General features: G+C 35.0%; 1 protein-coding gene across 2 annotated transcripts in view; it reads left to right on the top strand.

Moving 5' to 3' along the window:
* XRN2 (5'-3' exoribonuclease 2) overlaps nucleotides 1-19,911 on the top strand; it is an 81,105-nt gene that overhangs the window by 42,651 nt on the left and 18,543 nt on the right. For both annotated transcript variants that reach the window (XM_081290443.1, XM_081290444.1), the window contains exons 20-24: nucleotides 122-194; nucleotides 5,040-5,123; nucleotides 6,032-6,129; nucleotides 6,693-6,772; nucleotides 8,078-8,134. In XM_081290443.1, coding sequence (XP_081146569.1) covers nucleotides 122-194; nucleotides 5,040-5,123; nucleotides 6,032-6,129; nucleotides 6,693-6,772; nucleotides 8,078-8,134 — 392 coding nt within the window. The remainder of the gene's footprint in view (nucleotides 1-121; nucleotides 195-5,039; nucleotides 5,124-6,031; nucleotides 6,130-6,692; nucleotides 6,773-8,077; nucleotides 8,135-19,911) is intronic.

The raw sequence follows: 19,911 nt of genomic DNA on the forward strand, positions 1-19,911 counted from the left end.
AAAGGGGGTGTATCTCATTTCCTTATCAGGCCTGAAAAATTGAACAAAAGTCATATCAAATTCTTTGTAATAGAGGTGTGAGGCTTTTGTTTTGATTCTTTATTTTTTCTCCCTGATGTAGGATTCTAGTATAATTGACTTCTATCCTGAAGATTTTGCTATTGATTTGAATGGGAAGAAATATGCATGGCAAGGTAACATTTAGATGTTATTTCTTTTTGTTAAAGCTTTTTGGTAAAACAGAGCAATCATGACTTATGGGATGAAAGAATTCTTGAAAAGATGTTTTCAGAATTACATATGAAAAAAATGATATTTGTCCATCATTTATAATTAGCAAATGATTAATAGTACTTTATTTTTGGTATTGGGGTTTGAAACCAGGGGTGCTTTACCATTGATATATATATATATACATTTACCATATATATACACACACACACACACACACCCATCCCTTTTTATTTTTATTTTTGAGACAGGGTCTCACTAATTTGCTGAGGCTTCCTTTGAACTTGGCAATCCTCCTTCCTCAGCCTGTTGAGTCGCTGGGGTTACAATGCCCAGGTGTTAATAGTAATTTTAATAATAAATTCCAATAAACAAATTGAATTGGAATAGGTTAGTAGTTACATCTGTTGTCTCCTTTATAATTAATCAATAACATTTGTTACATTTTATGAGTAGTTCATTATTATCTTTTGAGATTAACAGAGAAAGAAACATGGTAGTGTCCTTTCAGAGTTTCCTTACACTACATGGAAATTTTTTAAAAATATACTAGAAATTTTTATTTAATTTAAATACTTGACATTAGTTATTACTTTACCTATTTTTTTTTTTTTTGTTGTTGTTCTTTTTATTAACAGATTTTGTAGGAATGGCCAGTTTCACTAACTTGGTGAGACCCTGTCTCAAAAGGGGCTTGGGGTGGAGCTTAGTGGTAAAGCATCTCTGGGTTCAATCCCCAGTACTGAAAAATACCAAAATAAATAAATAAGATAAAATATATCTTTGTACTTTTTCAAATTTTAGACTGTGTATACTTATCAGTGTTGTAATTTAATAGCAATATTGTTATATGTAAAGTTTATTTAGTTTGATATAGGTGTTTTGATTGTTATATATTTGATTGCTAGATATAGGAACAGAAAAGAAAACTTAAGTAATTTGATCAGAGGGTATGACTCTTAGATCTCACTTTTGAAGTGACTGTGTTTATCTGAGCATACCTACTATCTGGGCTGTCTCTGGGTGATTGGGAGGATTAGGTGAGGTAATGCTTGTAACATAGAACTCAGAGAACAGTAGCTGCTGTTCTCATTTTACTCTCAGCATGCTCTCAAGCACTGTTGATATCACACCTGGAAGTAAGATATTCCTTTCTACCTGGCCATTAGGGTTGATGTGTTGCTTTTAAACTTTATTGCTTGAAATGGCCCTATAGGTTGCTTTCTGAATAGCTTCTGAAGTAAATACTGTAAGGAAGCCTTGTTGTAGTAAAATCCTGCAGGTAATTTTTTGTTTTTTAAGATTCTAAGTCCAATGGATAGAAAATAAAAGTTCTGTAATGTTGTTTCTCATTCATGCATTTATCTTAAGTGTTACCAAATAAAGCTTGAACAATTCCTTAACGGTTTTTCTGTAGCAGTAATTGAAGTAGCCTTACTCAGATTATTATTACTGTTACTGTTATTGTTGTTATTGCAGTGTTAGAGATTGAACCCAGGGCCTCATGCATGCTAGGCAAGCTTTTTATCACTGAGACACATCCCCAGCCCTCTGATATTAATATTTTTTTAATTATTTTTTTTTAGTTGTAGATAAACACAATATCTTTATTTTATTTACTTATTTATTTTTGTGTGGTGTTGAGAATTGAATCCAGGGCCTCACACATGCCAGATGAGTGTACTACCAATGTTTTCTTTGAAAATATGGTAGCTAATGGGCTAGGATGTAGCTCAGTGGTAGAGCACTTGTGAGGCCCTGGGTTCAAATCTTTCATACTGCCCCCCAAAACTAACCACCATGTATGTGTGTGTGTGTGTGTGTGTGTGTGTGTGTGTGTATGTGTATATATGTATGTACATATGTGTATATGTATGTATATAAGGAGAGTAACTTAATAATGACAATTTACGGAAACATTTTTCTTCATAATTTTCAAATGCAGCAGTTTTTTTTTTATTGGTTGTTCAAAACATTACATAGTTCTTGATATATCATATTTCACACTTTGATTCAAGTGGGTTATGAACTCCCATTTTTACCCTGTATACAGATTGCAGAGTTACATCAGTTACACTTCCACTAATTTACATATTGACATACTCATGTCTGTTGTATTTTGCTGCCTTTCCTATCCTCTACTATCCCCCCCTCCCCTCCCCTCCCCTCCCCTCTCCTCTTCTCTCTCTACCCCCTCTACTGTAATTCATTTCTCCCCCTTGTATTATTTTTCCCTTTCCCCTCACTTCCTCTTGTATGTAATTTTGTATAACCCTAAGGGTCTCCTTCCATTTCCAAGCAATTTCCCTTCTCTCTCCCTGTCCCTCCCACCTCTCATCCCTGTTTAATGTTAGTCATCTTCTCATGCTCTTCTTCCCTACTCTGTTCTTAGTTATTCTCCTTATATCAAAGAAGACATTTGGCATTTGTTTTTTAGGGATTGGCTAGCTTCACTTAGCATAATCTGCTCTAATGCCATCCATTTCCCTCCAAATTCTATAATTTTGTCATTTTTTAATGCAGCGTAATACTCCATTGTGTATAAATGCCACTTTTTTTTTATTCATTCGTCTATTGAAGGGCATCTAGGTTGCTTCCACAGTCTTGCTATTGTGACTTGTACTGCTATGAACATCGATGTAGTAGTGTCCCTGTAGCATGCTGTTTTTAGGTCTTTAGGGAATAGACCCAGAAGGGGAATAGCTGGATCAAATGGTGGTTCCATTCCCAGCTTTCCAAGAAATCTCCATACTGCTTTCCAAATTGGTTGCACCAATTTGCAGTCCCACCAACAATGTACAAGTGTACCCTTTTCCCCACATCCTCGCCAGCACTTGTTGTTTGACTTCATAATGGCTGCCAGTCTTACTGGAGTGAGATGATATCTTAGGGTGGTTTTGATTTGCATTTCTCTGACTGCTAGCGATGGTGAGCATTTTTTCATGTACTTATTGATTGATTGTATGTCCTCCTCTGAGAAGTGTCTGTTTAGGTCCTTGGCCCATTTGTTGATTGGGTTATTTGTTATCTTATTGTCTAATTTTTTTAGTTCTTTATATACTCTGGATATTAGGGCTCTATCTGAAGTGTGAGGAGTAAAGATTTGTTCCCATGATGTAGGCTCCCTATTTACCTCTCTTATTGTTTCTTTTGCTGAGAAAAAACTTTTTAGTTTGAGCAAGTCCCATTTGTTGATTCTAGTTATTAACTCTTGTGCTATGGGTGTCCTATTGAGGAATTTGGAGCCCGACCCCACAGTGTGTAGGTCGTAACCAACTTTTTCTTCTATCAGATGCCTTGTCTCTGGTTTGATATCAAGCTCCTTGATCCATTTTGAGTTAACTTTTGTGCATGGCGAGAGAAAGGGATTCAGTTTCATTTTGTTGCATATGGATTTCCAGTTTTCCCAGCACCATTTGTTGAAGATGCTATCCTTCCTCCGTTGCATGCTTTTAGCCCCTTTATCAAATATAAGAAAGTTGTAGTTTTGTGGGTTGGTTTCTGTGTCCTCTATTCTGTACCATTGGTCCACCCGCCTGTTTTGGTACCAATACCGTGCTGTTTTTGTTACTATTGCTCTGTAGTATAGTTTGAAGTCTGGTATCGCTATACCACCTGATTCACACTTCCTGCTTAGCATTGTTTTTGCTATTCTGGGTCTTTTATTTTTCCATATGAATTTCATGATTGCTTTCTCTATTTCTACAAGAAATGCCATTGGGATTTTGATTGGCAAAATGCAGCAGTTTTGAATGGCAATAGTTTCAAAATTGTTTGGTTCTGTTTAATATTTGTTTTGCTCTTTACCTTAAACTTTTATTTTTATTTTTTAAACTTTTATTTTTATTTAGCCAAAATACTATTTTTTGATCCATAATAGGAGAACATACATATGTTTCAATGACTTTTTAAAATTTTACTGGTAATAGATAATTTATTAGTGGTATGTTTTTCTGAAAATTATGCATATAGATTCAAATAAAGCATTGCCCTTAATTCTGTCATACTCTAGGGAACTATTTTCAGCCCCTAACTGAACAGCCTCTGTTCTGTTTGGATGTGTCTAAAGAATTTTTGTACATGAATTAATTAATAGGCTTTAAAAAGCATAAACTTAATACTATAGAAGCTTGGACTGGAAGATACCTTTCTTATGGTGTAGTTGAATAGAACTTTTGAATATTTTAGTTGAATGATCTCATTTTATAGACCGAGGGTGTAGTAAAGATTAAAAAAAATAAATAAAAACTCAAGCCCTACAATGATTAGGTGGATTGTCTGAGGGCATCTTAGAGAGCAAGGCAAGAGTTTAGTGTCTAGGTGACCATTTCTTCATGAAAAATTCCTTAAGGTTTTTTCTGTGGGTATCATATGCCAGTAAATCCAGGGGTGGCTGATGCCAAAGGATTGCAAGTTTGAGGTCAGCCTGACCAACTGTCTCAAAAAAAAAAAAAAAACAGGTTTGGGGTGTAGCTTGGTGGTAGAGTGCCCCAGCGTTCAATCCTCAGTCCCTACCCCCAAATAAATAAATAAAAAATAAAAATCATATCACCACAAATATTCAAAAACCATAATTTTCTATATGAGCCATTTTAAGTATGAGAAATATGGAAAATGTTTTTTTCTTCTGCTACATATAAAATTGTTGCATCTGAGTTTGGCAAAATGACAAAATAGAGTTCAGTTCCAGAATGTCTTTATATCAAGAAGGTATACCACTGGTATGTACTAGATAAAATCATTTATTTGGATCAATAAGTTGGAATTAGGTTATCCTAATAGCTAGGATGGTTTGTTCATTTCCTCAGGTGTTGCTCTGTTGCCATTCGTGGATGAGCGAAGGCTGCGAGCTGCCCTAGAAGAGGTATACCCAGACCTCACTCCGGAAGAAAGTAAGATTTTTACTGCCATTTGGTCAACTTTGAGCCTGTGAAATAGACTTCACATTTTCTTATAACATTAAACCCCCCATTTGTCATATTTCTTATAAGTGAGCATAAATCACTGATTTTACTTTATATAACAGATATTTACTTTCTTAATCTATCATCTCTAAATGAAGTAGTACTTAAGTAGTATTTATTAACTTGGAAGTCTTTGTTAAATTTATTAAAAAGTGATACTTCAAGAATATCCTTTGACATTTTGGTTGTTATATGACATGCACTCAAAATAATACTTTTGTCTGGTGGGAATGTATTACTCATTTCCTCCGTCTTCTCCATCCATGGCCTCCGAAATAATAACCTTGCTTGAAAGATTAGGGGGAAACAGGCATTTGCCCTTAGAGTGCTAACTTGAAATATTATTTTGCATAAAAGTGGCATTTTTTTTGTAATTAATACAGTAGAAAGTATTTAAATGGAGAAATTGTAAAGCTGAGCTCTATTGAAAAATGTATGTTTAATACCAGTACAATAAAAGTCTGTTAGAAACAATTTCTCCATCAGGTATCTTTAGAATAATCTTTATCCTCAGATGATACAGTTTGTATTTCCTTATATTAAGAAATTGAGTTCTTTATGAATAAGAAAACCTTACCAATTATCTTACAATGTATTCAGTTACCTTTCAGTGATATCGTTTTGTTACTGATCTTTGAAAACATTGTCAAACTATTTTTTTCTTCCATAGAGACACATCACGCATTTAAGTTTGTCACTTTAAAATTATTTGTCATAAACTTCATACTAGAATTGTTTTTCAAATTTAGATGCTACTGTTGTGTGCTCACAAAAATGGGTCTAGTAAATATAATTGCTTAATACGTCATCTTACTCTTTTCTAACTTTCCCCTTAGATAAAAGGAACAGCCTTGGAGGTGATGTTTTGTTTGTGGGGAAACATCACCCACTCCATGACTTCATTTCAGAGCTGTATCAGACAGGTTCCACTGAGGTATGGTATACCACTGGTATGTACTAAAATGTACATACCTTGAAATTTACCATTTTAACCATATTTTAGTTTAAAATTATGTGACATTAACTATATTTTATGGTATTGTGTCATCAACATCACTTCATCTCCAGAAACTCACACACCCATACGGCAGTTCTGCAGGAATTAAACTCTGTCTCCTTTCCCCCATCTCCTATAACTTCTTTCTGTCCCTCAATTTGCCTATTCTTGGTATCTCATATAAGTGGAATTATACAATATTTGTCCTTTGTGTCTGGCTTATTTCACCGAGTATATTTTTAAGGTTCATCCATGTTGTAGTACATTGCAAAATTCCATTCTTTTGTATAGCTGAGTTATTTTCCATTTCCATTTATATGTATATGCCCGTTTGTCTGTTGATGGATCCTTGGGTTATTTCTACCTTTTTTGACTCTTATAAATAATACTCCAGTGAGCTTTTATGAATAATAGTCCTAAGAACTTAAACATACAAGTATCTGCTTATTTCCTAATTTTTTATTCATCTGGGTATATAATTAGGAATGCTTTTTCCACAGCCAGTGGATGTGCCACCTGAACTTTGTCATGGGATTCAAGGAAAATTTTCTTTGGATGAAGAAGCCATTCTTCCAGATCAGTAAGCATTCATTTGTATATAACTAAGGTGAATGGAAGGAGGTTTAGTTAGCATTTTTCTTGTGTCCTAACATTTTATTCTCTTGTAATAGTGAGAAAATAATACTTAACACAAAGTAAAACCTGCTGGATTAGAAAAGGCTTGGATTCAAAGCCCAGCTCTTTAACATATGGTAGACTGCACATTGTTCGGGGAATTCTGGGGTACCTGAAACCTATTAGGGCACTACAAGATTATAATTATTTTCATAGTGACACTAAGATTGTATGGTATTACTTGTTTTTCTCACTTATTTTCTTCTTTGAGTGCACAATGGAGTTTTTCAGAAAATAAATGTAGTGTGATATTTTAAGAGGTAGAACCAAAAGCAAAGAGAGTCGTGACTTACAGGTACTAAGCCAGATACTGAGATTTTCAAAACTGTAAAACAATGATACTCTTCTCATTTATTTTTATTCTGCTCTGTAAAAGGTAGCTGTTTTTCATTAAAATGTTATTTATGTTAACGTGTAATAGATTTTTTCATTGTCTTTAAAATGTCTTAATTTTTAAAAACTAGTTTTAATTTTTTAATTAATAGTTTTAATTTTCAGTAGGTAAATATTGATAATATAGTGAACATAAGCAAAAGCTCTTGGAGATTCTCAGTAATTTTTAAAATTTTAAACAACAATAATAAAAACTGAGATCAGAGTTTGAGAATAGGAATATATAGGTTTGTATTCAGGAATGGAATTGCTGAGCACAGAATATGTGTGTCTTCATCTTTATTGGATAACTATGTAGTGTTTTTCAGAGTGGTTATATCATATTATAATCCCAGTGGCCATTTGTGAGAAATCGGATTGCTCTGCAGATCCTGGCAAATTCTTGGGACATTGTAACATTTTAATTTTTGTTAGTCTGGTGGGTGCTTATTGACAGTGATTTATAATCACATTTCTCTGATTACTAATGAGTTTAAATATCAAATGGCTAATCATTTGATTTTTCTCATTTATGAGGTACGTGTTTCTTTTTTTTTTTTAAAGTTAATCTGTTCTCTTTACTGATTTGTAGGGTTTTTTGTTTTGTTTTTGTTTTAGAAACTGATAAACTTTTGCTCATAATCATTTTTTGTTTAGGAGATGATAAACAAGGAAGTCAGGGTCATTTTCTAAAGATACAAATAGTCATAGTGTTTTTGTTTGTTCATTTTAATTAATTTGCTCTTCTATAGCCTAATAAACATATTAACATTTTACTTCCTATTATCTAAAAGGTTATAGTTTACAAATGGGTGGTTCTCTTCTTGTTATTTTTTAGAGTAGTATGTTCTCCTGTTCCCATGTTACGAGATCTGACACAGAACTCTGCAATCAGGTAAGTTTTCCTAAATTCATAGCATTCACCCTGAACACATCTCTGAACTTGCAAATGAATAAAATTTTAAAAGAACTCTGATTTCACAAGGAATTGGCAACTGTTAATCCACCAATGCTTTGAGATTGGTAGAGAGTCCCTGTGTTGCAGACCTCAGAGCAGGACCTCTTGACTTTAAATTATGTATATTGTTAAGGTTACTGATTTAACAAGCATGCTTATCTGTTTTCTGGTTTCCCCTGACAACCTCTAATTCTTCCTGGATTAGGAAAGTGGGAGGTGGAGAGTAGGAGTTTTTAGTAGTTTGCCATATAGAAGCAAACAGGCTTCTACATCCCAGCAGCTCACACAACTTTACTATATTAATTATTTTTATAGTTGTGGTCCTGTACAGTTTAAAAACAAAAACGTTATATGATATGTTTTAGTTAAGATGAGACAGAATGTGTTTGTGAAAATTTTTATTACACTGGTGGGCTTGGGGTATAGCTCAGCCATATAACTATTGTCTAGTATACATGAGTCCCTGGATTCAATCCCGAACACTGCAAAATAAATAAGTAAGTAAGGTTATCACAAACTTGAGAGCTGATTTTTCCTCTCTGGAAAACTTATTTATCCCTCAGTTCTTCAGCAGTGATAGTACTTTCTACTGAGTAAAAAATAATGTAAAATATGATTGTTTAGAATAAAAATTAATACTTACTACTCATTTGTGTAATGTAATTAGTAATCTTGACTGACAGCAGAGTTTATTTTCATTTTCTCCATTATTTAGGCAAAACTAAAACAAATACATCTCAGATATTTAAGAATTTAGTAAAGGCCTCTAATCTTGATTCTTCCTTTCTTACCCATTTTTTAATCTCTCTCAGAAAATATTTTAGATTATGTGCAGATTTTTCAAGTATATGCATGTTTATTTCCTATCTTTAATGGATTTAGGTAGTAAATGTCATTCTAGAAAGCCTTTTCTTTATAGAAAGTTAGGAAAAATCTTCCTGAATTGGTTGATTTTGTTTTGTTTTGTTTTGTTTATTTTTACACATAATTTGTCCTGCTCTTTGTCTTTGTACTCCTTTGTTAAGGGTGAAGTACAGACTTTAAAGCCATGCTCCTAAGCCCATCACAAACAATCTGGCTCTGATAGATTCATGTAGACTCTGTGTATTCACCCTTGGGGTCTCTGACTTGCATTGTCACTTCAGGCTGGTTAATTCCACCAGTTCTCTCTTTGGATTGTCACGTTTTTGCTTGTGCTCCTCAGTTTTTCTGCATCTTTTCAAGGGGCTTCCTGCCCAGCCCTGTAGAAATAGTTAATTCTACTTAACTTTCTAATAAGGATAGAGAGGCTTGTCCAAAGGAGAGTTAAAGAATTAATGGATAGACCCTGGAGTTTTTTTTTTTTTTTTGGTTGATGATGATGTTAGTTGGTTGTTTCCATGCTTGAAGGTGATTTTGGTATTTGGTACTCACTATATTTTCACTGTTAATTAAATTTATAAAACAAATCCCAGGTCTGTGTGCATATTCAGATGTATGCTTAGAATAATTTCAAAGTACAACTGATTTTGAGTTAATTTCATAAAGATTTGTGAAAGAGTAAAGTTAATTTTTACCTTATGAGGTAATTTCATTGTTTTCTCTGAGGGATAATCTTGAGGCCAAGAAGCATTTTATTGCAGTTTTTTTATTTTTTGGGGTGTGTGTGTGTGTGTGTGTGTCCATCTGTGTGTGTCCCCAGGCTTGTTGTGCATCCTGGCATTATATTTGCTTTATAAATGAAAATCTAAAAATGCAGCTTCCATTGTTACTTGTTTTGACTCCTGCCATTCCCCTGCCCCTTTCTCTGTCTGAATGCATCCATTCTGTATTTTGAGAATTTGTTTCCTTATGCTGGGTTGGTTATTCCCATCATATTTAGTCTAATTTGTAGTATATTATACAAGTTATTAAGCTTTTGTGTCTGTGTGTGGGTGGGGCTGCTGGGGACTGAATCCAGGGCCTTGTGCATGCCAGGCCAAGTACTCTATCATTGAGCTACATTCCCAGCCCCTTTGAACCATTCCATCTGTCTTAAGTTCATAGAAGAACCCTTAGGGAATACAATCAGCTATGACCTAAGAGATCTTTTTCAATTCTGATCTTATGTCATTCACCATATTAATAGTATAACTTGGAATAGAACTAAGCTATCTCCTTTAATTTTCCTCATCCTGGTCTTCTTAGACATAATATTTTTTGACTAGTTCTTTGTTAGCTTTAAATATATAAATCCTTCTGTGTATGACTTTAAAGTTACAGAAAAGTTGTCTTTCGAGTAAAGCAGCACAGTTTTTGTTCCTTTGGAGGGGTAGGTGTATACATGTATTGACATGTATGTACCCTTTTATGTTTTTAAGACCTGTCATAATTTGGCAGAGCCATAGCTCTGTGCCTGCATCTAGTTCTTCAAAGACACCTCCTTTCCACCCAGACTGGTCCCTTCAGCATTTCTTTGGCCTCCGTGTCTTCCTCCCTTTATTTAAAATAATCTTCCCTTTTTTCTCTGCCTGTCCCTTTGTTGCTCCCCACTCACAAAACACAGTATATAATTTACATAATTTTGTACATGTTATTTTTAGCATTATTAGGTTTTTCTTTTTTCTAAACCCTTACAAAGGTTCAATTGTTTATAGTGTTGGAAGCAGTGTTTGCCAGATTCTTCCAAGAGTTACAACCTTTTTTCCTCTAGATGAGTGTTTCTCAAACTTTGTTTTCATCTTTGGGTAAATCAGGGAAGGAACAGAACATTCTTTCTTTAAGGAAATTCTTTTTGAAAACTGTGAATATGTGCGGAGATGGAGTTTTAATGTAACCATTACTGCAGCATTTGTAAGGTTCATTATTGGCAAGCAGCTAATATGAAATAAGAAATGCCTGACAGAAGTGGAATACATGAAATCAGCAATAAACTTCATGGTGGAAAACACTTTGGAGGGTTTAACCTCCACTGCCTGTAATACTTTGTAGGACACTGAACTGGTTAACCTCTTCTGATAGAATGTCACAATTCTATAAACTCTTTAAGTGTTTTAAAATGTCAAGTATATGAATTATGAAATTTTCCCTGCTAGAACAGTTTGCATTGGTATGCTGATTTAGCATTAATTACAGAATGTATGAGGGAAAGATAGAGTGAAAATGAAGCCTGGTATTTGGAATTTTCTGCTTTCTTTGTAAAGTGGTGCCACTATTCTTAAATGTTACTAGAACTTGATGTAGCATTCCTAAGGATAATACTTAGAGTGAATTAAATCAGGAAAAGATATTGTACATTCCCTTACTTTTCTATTGAGACTTTGCTGTGTTTTCTTTTTATGGTAGTACAGATAAAAGCATAGTTCAGTTTCCTTATTTTCGACCATGTTTAGGTTTTAAATTTCTGTTTTGTACTTGGTGAAGTACAACCAGGTAAATGAAAATGTAAGAGAGTATACTTACTAAGGAAGAGATTCATTATATTGCTCTTGGGGCTAACCTGGTGGGTAGACGCTAATGCTGGGTAAATCAGCAATGTTGTTCCCATATTTAGAAAAAGTAAAGTGAAAATACTTCTGCAGAATTAGGTAAAATAATATAAATTCAAACACAATTTAGCTGGTCAGCCTGTTGAGTCCTTTAGCTGTTCCAGGGCTTTTTAGTTTTTGTTTTTGTTTGGGGTGGGTGGGATTTGTTTGTTTGTTTGGCTCTGCTGCAGGCCAGGATCAATCTTGGGACCTCATGCTTTAGGCAAGTGCTTTATCACTGAGCTACATCTCGAGACCCCAAAGACAGTTGTGTTAACTATTTGTTTCTTTCCTTGACTTCTGTGAGACTTTGGGTGCTCCTGGGTGTCTCAGGGTTACTTAATGTTTTCCCTCCACAGGAAAACTCTCCACAATTGATGCTTTAGTCCCCGATGGTGAAAATTGTCAAAGGGTAATCTCTGCTTTTTTTCCCCATCAATGCTCTACTTTTAAGAATTTAAATTATAAACCAGAAAAATATGAAGTAATTTTGAGAGTTTGAATTCATATAAAAAGTTACCCTTTGGCTCTTCCTTTGTCTGTTTCATTTTTAGGAATTTTGTTTGAGCTATCACATTGGAAAAGTGCATTCCTAAAAACATAATAGATCCTAGTATACATTCTTAGGAACCAAATAAAATACTAAAAATCTCTTTACCAGGAGAAGTTTAACTAATTTTAGGAGAGGATGATTTCAAATTGTTCTCAAAGACCCAAGGAACAAAAATGCTTTAATCTTCGAGAGCATAAATAGTGTCTTTATTCCTTCAGTGGAGACTTCCAAACTAGGTACCCCATTTGTCTCTTAGTGGTTTGTACTATGTTAAGTATATAGACTGCTTTGTTGCATGTGGTTCTCTGGGGGGACAATGTGGGAACTCTTGGAAATTATTTTCTCTTTTCTTTTTTGGACCCTTGAACTTAGGACCATTCGACCCCTGAGCTACATCTCCAGCCCTATTTTGTATTTTATTTAGAGACAGTGTCTCACTGAGTTGCTTAGTGCCTTGCCATTGCTGAGGCAGGCTTTGAACTCTGGATCCTCCTGACTCATTCTCCCAAACCACTGGGATTACAGGAGTGTGCCACTATGCCTAGAAAAATTATTTTCTTAATGGCTTGGAAATTTTTTACCTTTTAGAGCATGAACATAAAAAATGGGATTTTAAAAAAATTTTTATTAAATAGTACATACAGTGAATTGCACATATTAAGTGACTAGATGATTTATTTTCCTGTTGTTAATAACTCCTGTCTTTTGGAAGAGATTATTCTCCCAATCCTGGAATTATCTATCTTCTCTCCAAGAGCATGTTACCTTGGCTATTTCCTTCATTTTCTTAGTGTCAAGTCTTTCTGTGTATGACTAGCAGATAAAATCTTTATCTTGAACCTTCATCTGAATCTGATCTTCATTCTAGTTCCAATCCTGCCATTCTGTGTGGTTTCCCAATATCCCTTTTTCAAATGTATATTGAAGGCTCTTACCTAGATCACATCTATGACTCCTTTATGGGTGTCTTGTTCCGCCCTCTTTCAAAGTGCTGCTTGCTTGTTCTTTCTGAAATATATCTTTGATCACTTTTATTTCCTTACTGATGACTTGAAATGGCATTAAGTTGTAGTCAAACCCTTTATGACCATAATCCATAGCCTTTCTTCCTGCCTGTTTCTGTTTCTGCACTTTGCACTCCAGTCTAGCCCATTGCATTTGGGGTTCCACATGAGAATTAAGCCTCAGAGATTAAAGCTTCTGTTGTATGTAACAAGTAAGTTGTGTGTTCTGTGCCTCTAGAATGGTACTTGCTATTTATATTCCTTGGGAGAATTGAGAATATAGTCGCTTGAATCGTTTTTATGTTGGGCTTCTCTCTCAGATCTCCACTGAGAAGGACTTCTCTAATTGTGCTTTTCCTTGGTCCTGCAAACAGGACCGTATCTTTATTCCTCCCTCTCCCTTCTTCCATTGTCAGGAATCAAAGCCAGAGTCTCACCTATACTAGGCAAGCACTTTACCTCTGACTTACACACACAACCTCAAATTTAATATTTTTCAGTTGACATGAAATGTTTTTACTTATGGAATATGGTGTTGTAATTCAATAAATGTAAACAATAAGTAATGATCAAGTGAGCATAATTAGCATTTTTATCTACTTAGATATTATCATTTCTCTGTGTTGAGAATATTCAAACTCTTCTAGTTATTTTGAAATATATAAATGTTGTAAGCTGTAGTTGCCTAATTGTGCTGTATAACATCCAAACTGCTTCCCACTATCTGTGTTTTGATTCCCATTGTCTACCCTCTTGGTATCCATCCTCCTTTCCTCCTCTCCTAGTGCTATTTATCTCTTTGAGGGATTGTTCTCTAATGCTCTCCATGTTGTCACAAATGACAGGATTTTGTCCCTTTTAATGACTGAATAATATTTCATTGTGTATATATACCACAATTTTCTAATTCACCTGTCAATGAACATCTGTGTTCATTTTGTATCTTGGCTATTATGAATAGTGCTACAGTAAACATGGCATACAGTTATCATTTATCACTTTGATGTAATGATTTTGTTTCCTCTGGCCACATATCCAGTACTAGGGCTGGGGTGTAGCTGAGTGTTAGAATGCATGCTGAGGTCCTGGGTTCAATTCCCTACACCACAAAAAATGAACAAACAAAAAATGGATCTATACCCAGTAAGCAGTAAGATTGCTGGATTATACAGTAATTCTATTTTCAGGTTTTTTTTTTAAAGAGAGAGAGAGAGAGGAGAGAGAGTGAGAGAGAGAGAGAGAGAATTTTTTAATAGTTATTTTTTAGTTCTCAGCAGACACAACATCTTTGTTTGTATGTGGTGCTGAGGATTGAACCCGGGCCACACGCATGCGAGGCGAGCGCGCTACCGCTTGAGCCACATCCCCAGCCCCTCTATTTTCAGTTTTTTTAGGAACTTCCTGTTTTTCATAATGACTGTATAATTCTTATAAAACAATAGTGTATAAGTTTCCTTTCATGCATCCTTTCCAGCATTTTTATTATTATTATTATTATTATTATTATTATTATTATTATTATATGCTGGGATTGAACCCAGGGGCACTTAACCACTGAGCCATATCCCTATCCCTTTTTTATTTTTCATCTTGAGATAGGGTCTCACTAAGTTGCTGAGAGTTTTGATAAATTACTGAGACTGCCTTGAACTCACAATCCTCTCTCTCAGCCTTCCAAGTCTGGGATTGCAGGCATGTGCCTCCATTCCTGGCTTGTCTTTTTAATTATAGCCATTCTAATGAAGGTTTTGATTTGAATATGTTGAAGACTTTTTACATATTTGTGTGTCTGTTAAGAAATGTCTGTTCAGATAATATGCCCATTTTTTACTTGGATTATTTGTGGTGTGTGTTTTTTGCTGTTGAGTTGTTTGAGTTATAATATATTCAGGATATGAATCCCTTATCTGATGAATAATTTACAGAAATTTTCTCCCATTCTGTAGGTCACCTCTTGAGTCTGTTGTTTCCTTTGCTGTGCAGAAACTTCTTACTTTGATATAATCTTATTTGTCTAGCTTTGCTTTTGTTATCTGTGGGTATGGATCTTATATATATAAAAAAAAAAAAAAACCTTTGCCTATTCTAATATCTTGAAGTGTTTTCCCCTAGTAGTTTCATAGTTTGGGGTCTTAAATTTAGGTTCTTAGTCCATTTGAGTTGTTTTTTGTAGAAGTAGGGGTCTAGTTTTATTTTTGTGCATATATCTGTTCAGTTTTTTCAGTATCATTTGTTGAAGGGACTGTCCTTCTCTAGTGTGTGTTTTTGGCCCCTTTATCAAAAGTCAGTTGGCTGTAAACACATGGATTAATTTCTTTTATTCTGTTCTGTGAGTCTCTGCCTTTAAAAAAAAAATGTCAGTGTTATGGTGTTTTGATTATCATAGTTTTGTAAATGTTTTGAATCAAGCATTGTGATGCCTCCTTTTTTTTTTTTTTTTTTTTGGTGTGTGTTTTGGTTTGGGTTTTTTTGTTATTGTTTTGTTTTTTTCTAATTCTGTGCTGAATGCCATTGGTATTTTGATGGGGAATCCATTTAATCTGTAGATCACTTTGAGTAATATGGTCTTTTAACAATATTAATAATTCCCAGTCCATTAGCATGAAATGTCTTTCCATTTTTTTGTGACCTCTGATTTCTTTCATGAATGTTTTATAAGAGATTTTTTGCTTCCTTGGTTAAATTTACTGCTGGGTATTTTATTGTTTAAAAACATTGGATATTGTGAATGGGACTACTTTTTAAAATTTCTTTTTCAGACAGTTTGTTTTTGGTGTATAAAATGCTATCTTATTTTGATTTTTTTGTTGTTAATTTTGTGTCTTGCAACTTGACTAAATTTGTTTATCATTTCTACCAGTTTATGTTGCTTGATTGCTCTGGCTAAGTTTTCTAGTACTGTGTTGAATAAGAGTGATGAAAATGGATATCTTTGCCTTGTTCTAGATCTTTAGAGGAAACACTTTCAGATTTTCCCCATTTAGTGTGACATTGATTGTGGGTTTTTCATATGTAACCTTTATTGTGTTGAGGTATATTCCTTCTGTATCTATTTATTGAACCATTTTTGCATCTCTGGGTTAAATTACAGTTGGTCATGGTTTATGATCTTTTCAATGTGCTGCTGGGTTTGGTTGATTCATATTTGTTGGTTTGTATTTTGTTGAGAAATTTTGCTTATGTGCTCATTAAGGTTCATCAGGGATATCAGTCTTTTTTTTTTTTTTCTTTTTTTCTTTCTTTTAATTTTGGTTTTGGTATCAGGGTAATGCTGGCCTTATAGAAAGAGTTTGGCAGATTTCTCCCCTTTTCTTTTTTTTTTTTTTAGAATAATTTTTTTTTTTTATTGGTTGTTCACAACATTACAAAGCTCTTGACATATCATATTTCATACATTAGACTGAAGTGGGTTATGAACTCCCAATTTTACCCCAAATGCAGATTGCAGAATCACGTCGGTTATGCATCCACAATTTTACATATTGACATATTAGTAATTGTTGTATTCTGCTACCTTTCCTATCCCCCTCCCTTTCCCTCACATCTTCTCTCTCTACCCCATCTACTGTAATTCATTTCTCTCCTTGTTTATTTTCCCATTCCCCTCACAACCTCTTATATGTAATTTTGTATAGCAATGAGGGTCTCCCTTCATTTCCATGCAATTTCCCTTTTCTCTCCCTTTCCCTCCCATCTCATGTCTCTGTTTAAAGTTAATCTTTTCTTCCTGCTCTTCCTCCCTACTCTGTTCATAGTTGCTCTCATTATATCAAAGAAGACATTTGGTATTTGTTTCTTAGGGATTGGCTAGCTCCACTAGGCATAATCTGCTCTAGTGCCATCCATTTCCCTGCAAATTCTATGATTTTGACATTTTTTATTGCTGCATAGTACTCCATTGTGTATAGATGCCACGTTTTTTTTATCCATTCATCTATTGCAGGGCATCTGGGTTGGTTCCACAGTCTACCTATTGTGAATTGTGCTGCTATGAACATCGATGTGGCAGTATCCCTGTAGCATGCTCTTTTAAGGTCTTCAGGGAATAGTCCGAGAAGGGCAGTAGCAGGGTCAAATGGTGGTTCCATTCCCAGCTTTCCCAGGAATCTCCAAACTGCTTTCCAAATTGGCCGCACCAATTTGCAGTCCCACCAGCAATGTACAAGTGTACCCTTTCCTCCACATCCTCGCCAGCACTTGTTGTTGCTTGACTTCATAGTGGCTGCCAATCTTACTGGAGTGAGATGGTATCTTAGGGTGGTTTTGATTTGCATTTCTCTGACTGCTAGAGATGGTGAGCATTCTATACCTAGAAGACCCAAAAGGGTCTACAAAGAAACTACTAGAACTAATAAATGAATTCAGCAAAGTGGCAGGATATAAAATCAACACGCATAAATCAAAGGCATTTCTGTATATCAGCGACAAAACTTCTGAAACGAAAATGAGGAAAAACACTCCATTCACAATATCCTCAAAAAAAATAAAATACTTGGGAATCAACCTAACAAAAGAGGTGAAAGATTTATACAATGAAAACTAAAGAACCCTAAAGAGAGAAGTAGAAGAAGATCTTAGAAGATGGAAAAATATACCTTGTTCATGGATAGGCAGAACTAACATTATCAAAATGGCGATATTACCAAAAGTTCTCTATAGGTTTAATGCAATGCCAATCAAAATCCCAATGGCATTTCTTGTAGAAATAGATAAAGCAATCATGAAATTCATATGGAAAAATAAAAGACCCAGAATAGCAAAAGCAATTCTAAGCAGGAAGTGTGAATCAGGCGGTATAGCGATACCAGATTTCAAACTATATTATAGAGCAATAGTGACAAAAACAGCATGGTACTGGTACCAAAACAGGCAGGTGGACCAATGGTATAGAATAGAGGACACAGAGACTAATCCACAAAGCTACAACTATCTTATATTTGATAAAGGGGCTAAAAGCATGCAATGGAGGAAGGATAGCATCTTCAACAAATGGTGTTGGGAAAACTGGAAATCCATATGCAACAAAATGAAACTGAATCCCTTTCTCTCGCCATGCACAAAAGTTAACTCAAAATGGATCAAGGAGCTTGATATCAAATCAGAGACTCTGCGTCTGAAAGAAGAAAAAGTTGGCTCCAATCTACATATTGTGGGGTCGGGCTCCAAATTCCTTAATAGGACACCCACAGCACAAGAGTTAATAACAAGAATCAACAAATGGGACTTACTTAAACTAAAAAGTTTTTTTTCTCAGCAAGAGAATAAGAGAGGTAAATAGGGAGCCTACATCCTGGGAACAAATTTTTACTCCTCACACTTCAGATAGAGCCCTAATATCCAGAGTATACAAAGAACTCAAAAAATTAGACAATAAGATAACAAATAACCCAATCAACAAATGGGCCAAGGACCTGAACAGACACTTCTCAGAGGAGGATATACAATCAAATCAACAAGTACATGAAAAAATGCTCACCATCTCTAGCAGTCAGAGAAATGCAAATCAAAACCACTCTAAGATACCATCTCACTCCAGTAAGATTGGCAGCCACTATGAAGTCAAACAACAAGTGCTGGCGAGGATGTGGAGGAAAGGGTACACTTGTACATTGTTGGTGGGACTGCAAATTGGTGTGGCCAATTTGGAAAGCAGTTTGGAGATTCCTGGGAAAGCTGGGAATGGAACCACCATTTGACCCTGCTACTGCCCTTCTCGGACTATTCCCTGAAGACCTTAAAAGAGCATGCTACAGGGATACTGCCACATCGATGTTCATAGCAGCACAATTCACAATAGGTAGACTGTGGAACCAACCCAGATGCCCTGCAATAGATGAATGGATAAAAAAAATGTGGCATCTATACACCATGGAATATTACGCAGCACTAAAAAATGACAAAATCATGGAATTTGCAGGGAAATGGATGGCACTAGAGCAGATTATGCCTAGTGAAGCTAGCCAATCCCTAAAAAACAAATACCAAATGTCTTCTTTGATATAATGAGAGCAACTATGAACAGAGTAGGGAGGAAGAGCAGGAAGAAAAGATTAACTTTAAACAGAGACATGAGATGGGAGGGAAAGGGAGAGAAAAGGGAAATTGCATGGAAATGAAGGGAGACCCTCATTGCTATACAAAATTACATATAAGAGGTTGTGAGGGGAATGGGAAAATAAACAAGGAGAGAAATGAATTACAGTAGATGGGGTAGAGAGAGAAGATGTGAGGGAAAGGGAGGGGGGATAGGAAAGGTAGCAGAATACAACAATTACTAATATGTCAATATGTAAAATTGTGGATGTATAACCGACGTGATTCTGCAATCTGCATTTGGGGTAAAATTGGGAGTTCATAACCCATTTCAATCTAATGTATGAAATATGATATGTCAAGAGCTTTGTAATGTTGTGAACAACCAATAAAAAAAAAGGAAAAAAAAATTGGTATTAGTTCTTTTACGTGTTTTGTAAAATTCAACTGTATCTTTGTTTCATTTATTTTCTGTACCACACTGTAACTACTCTGGTCTCACCTTAAACCACAGCCTTTTTGATGATGGTTTCTTTGGTTGCCAAGTGAAAAAATTCCTTCTGAGATATTTTTTAGTTGCAAGTCCTGTTGTATTATCAGTTTTCTCTTTTTTATATTTGCAAAACCCTACATGAGCCC

The sequence above is a fragment of the Spermophilus citellus genome, assembly GCF_964194105.1.
Source record: "Spermophilus citellus genome assembly, chromosome: 4".
NCBI classification, from domain to species: Eukaryota; Metazoa; Chordata; class Mammalia; order Rodentia; family Sciuridae; genus Spermophilus; species Spermophilus citellus.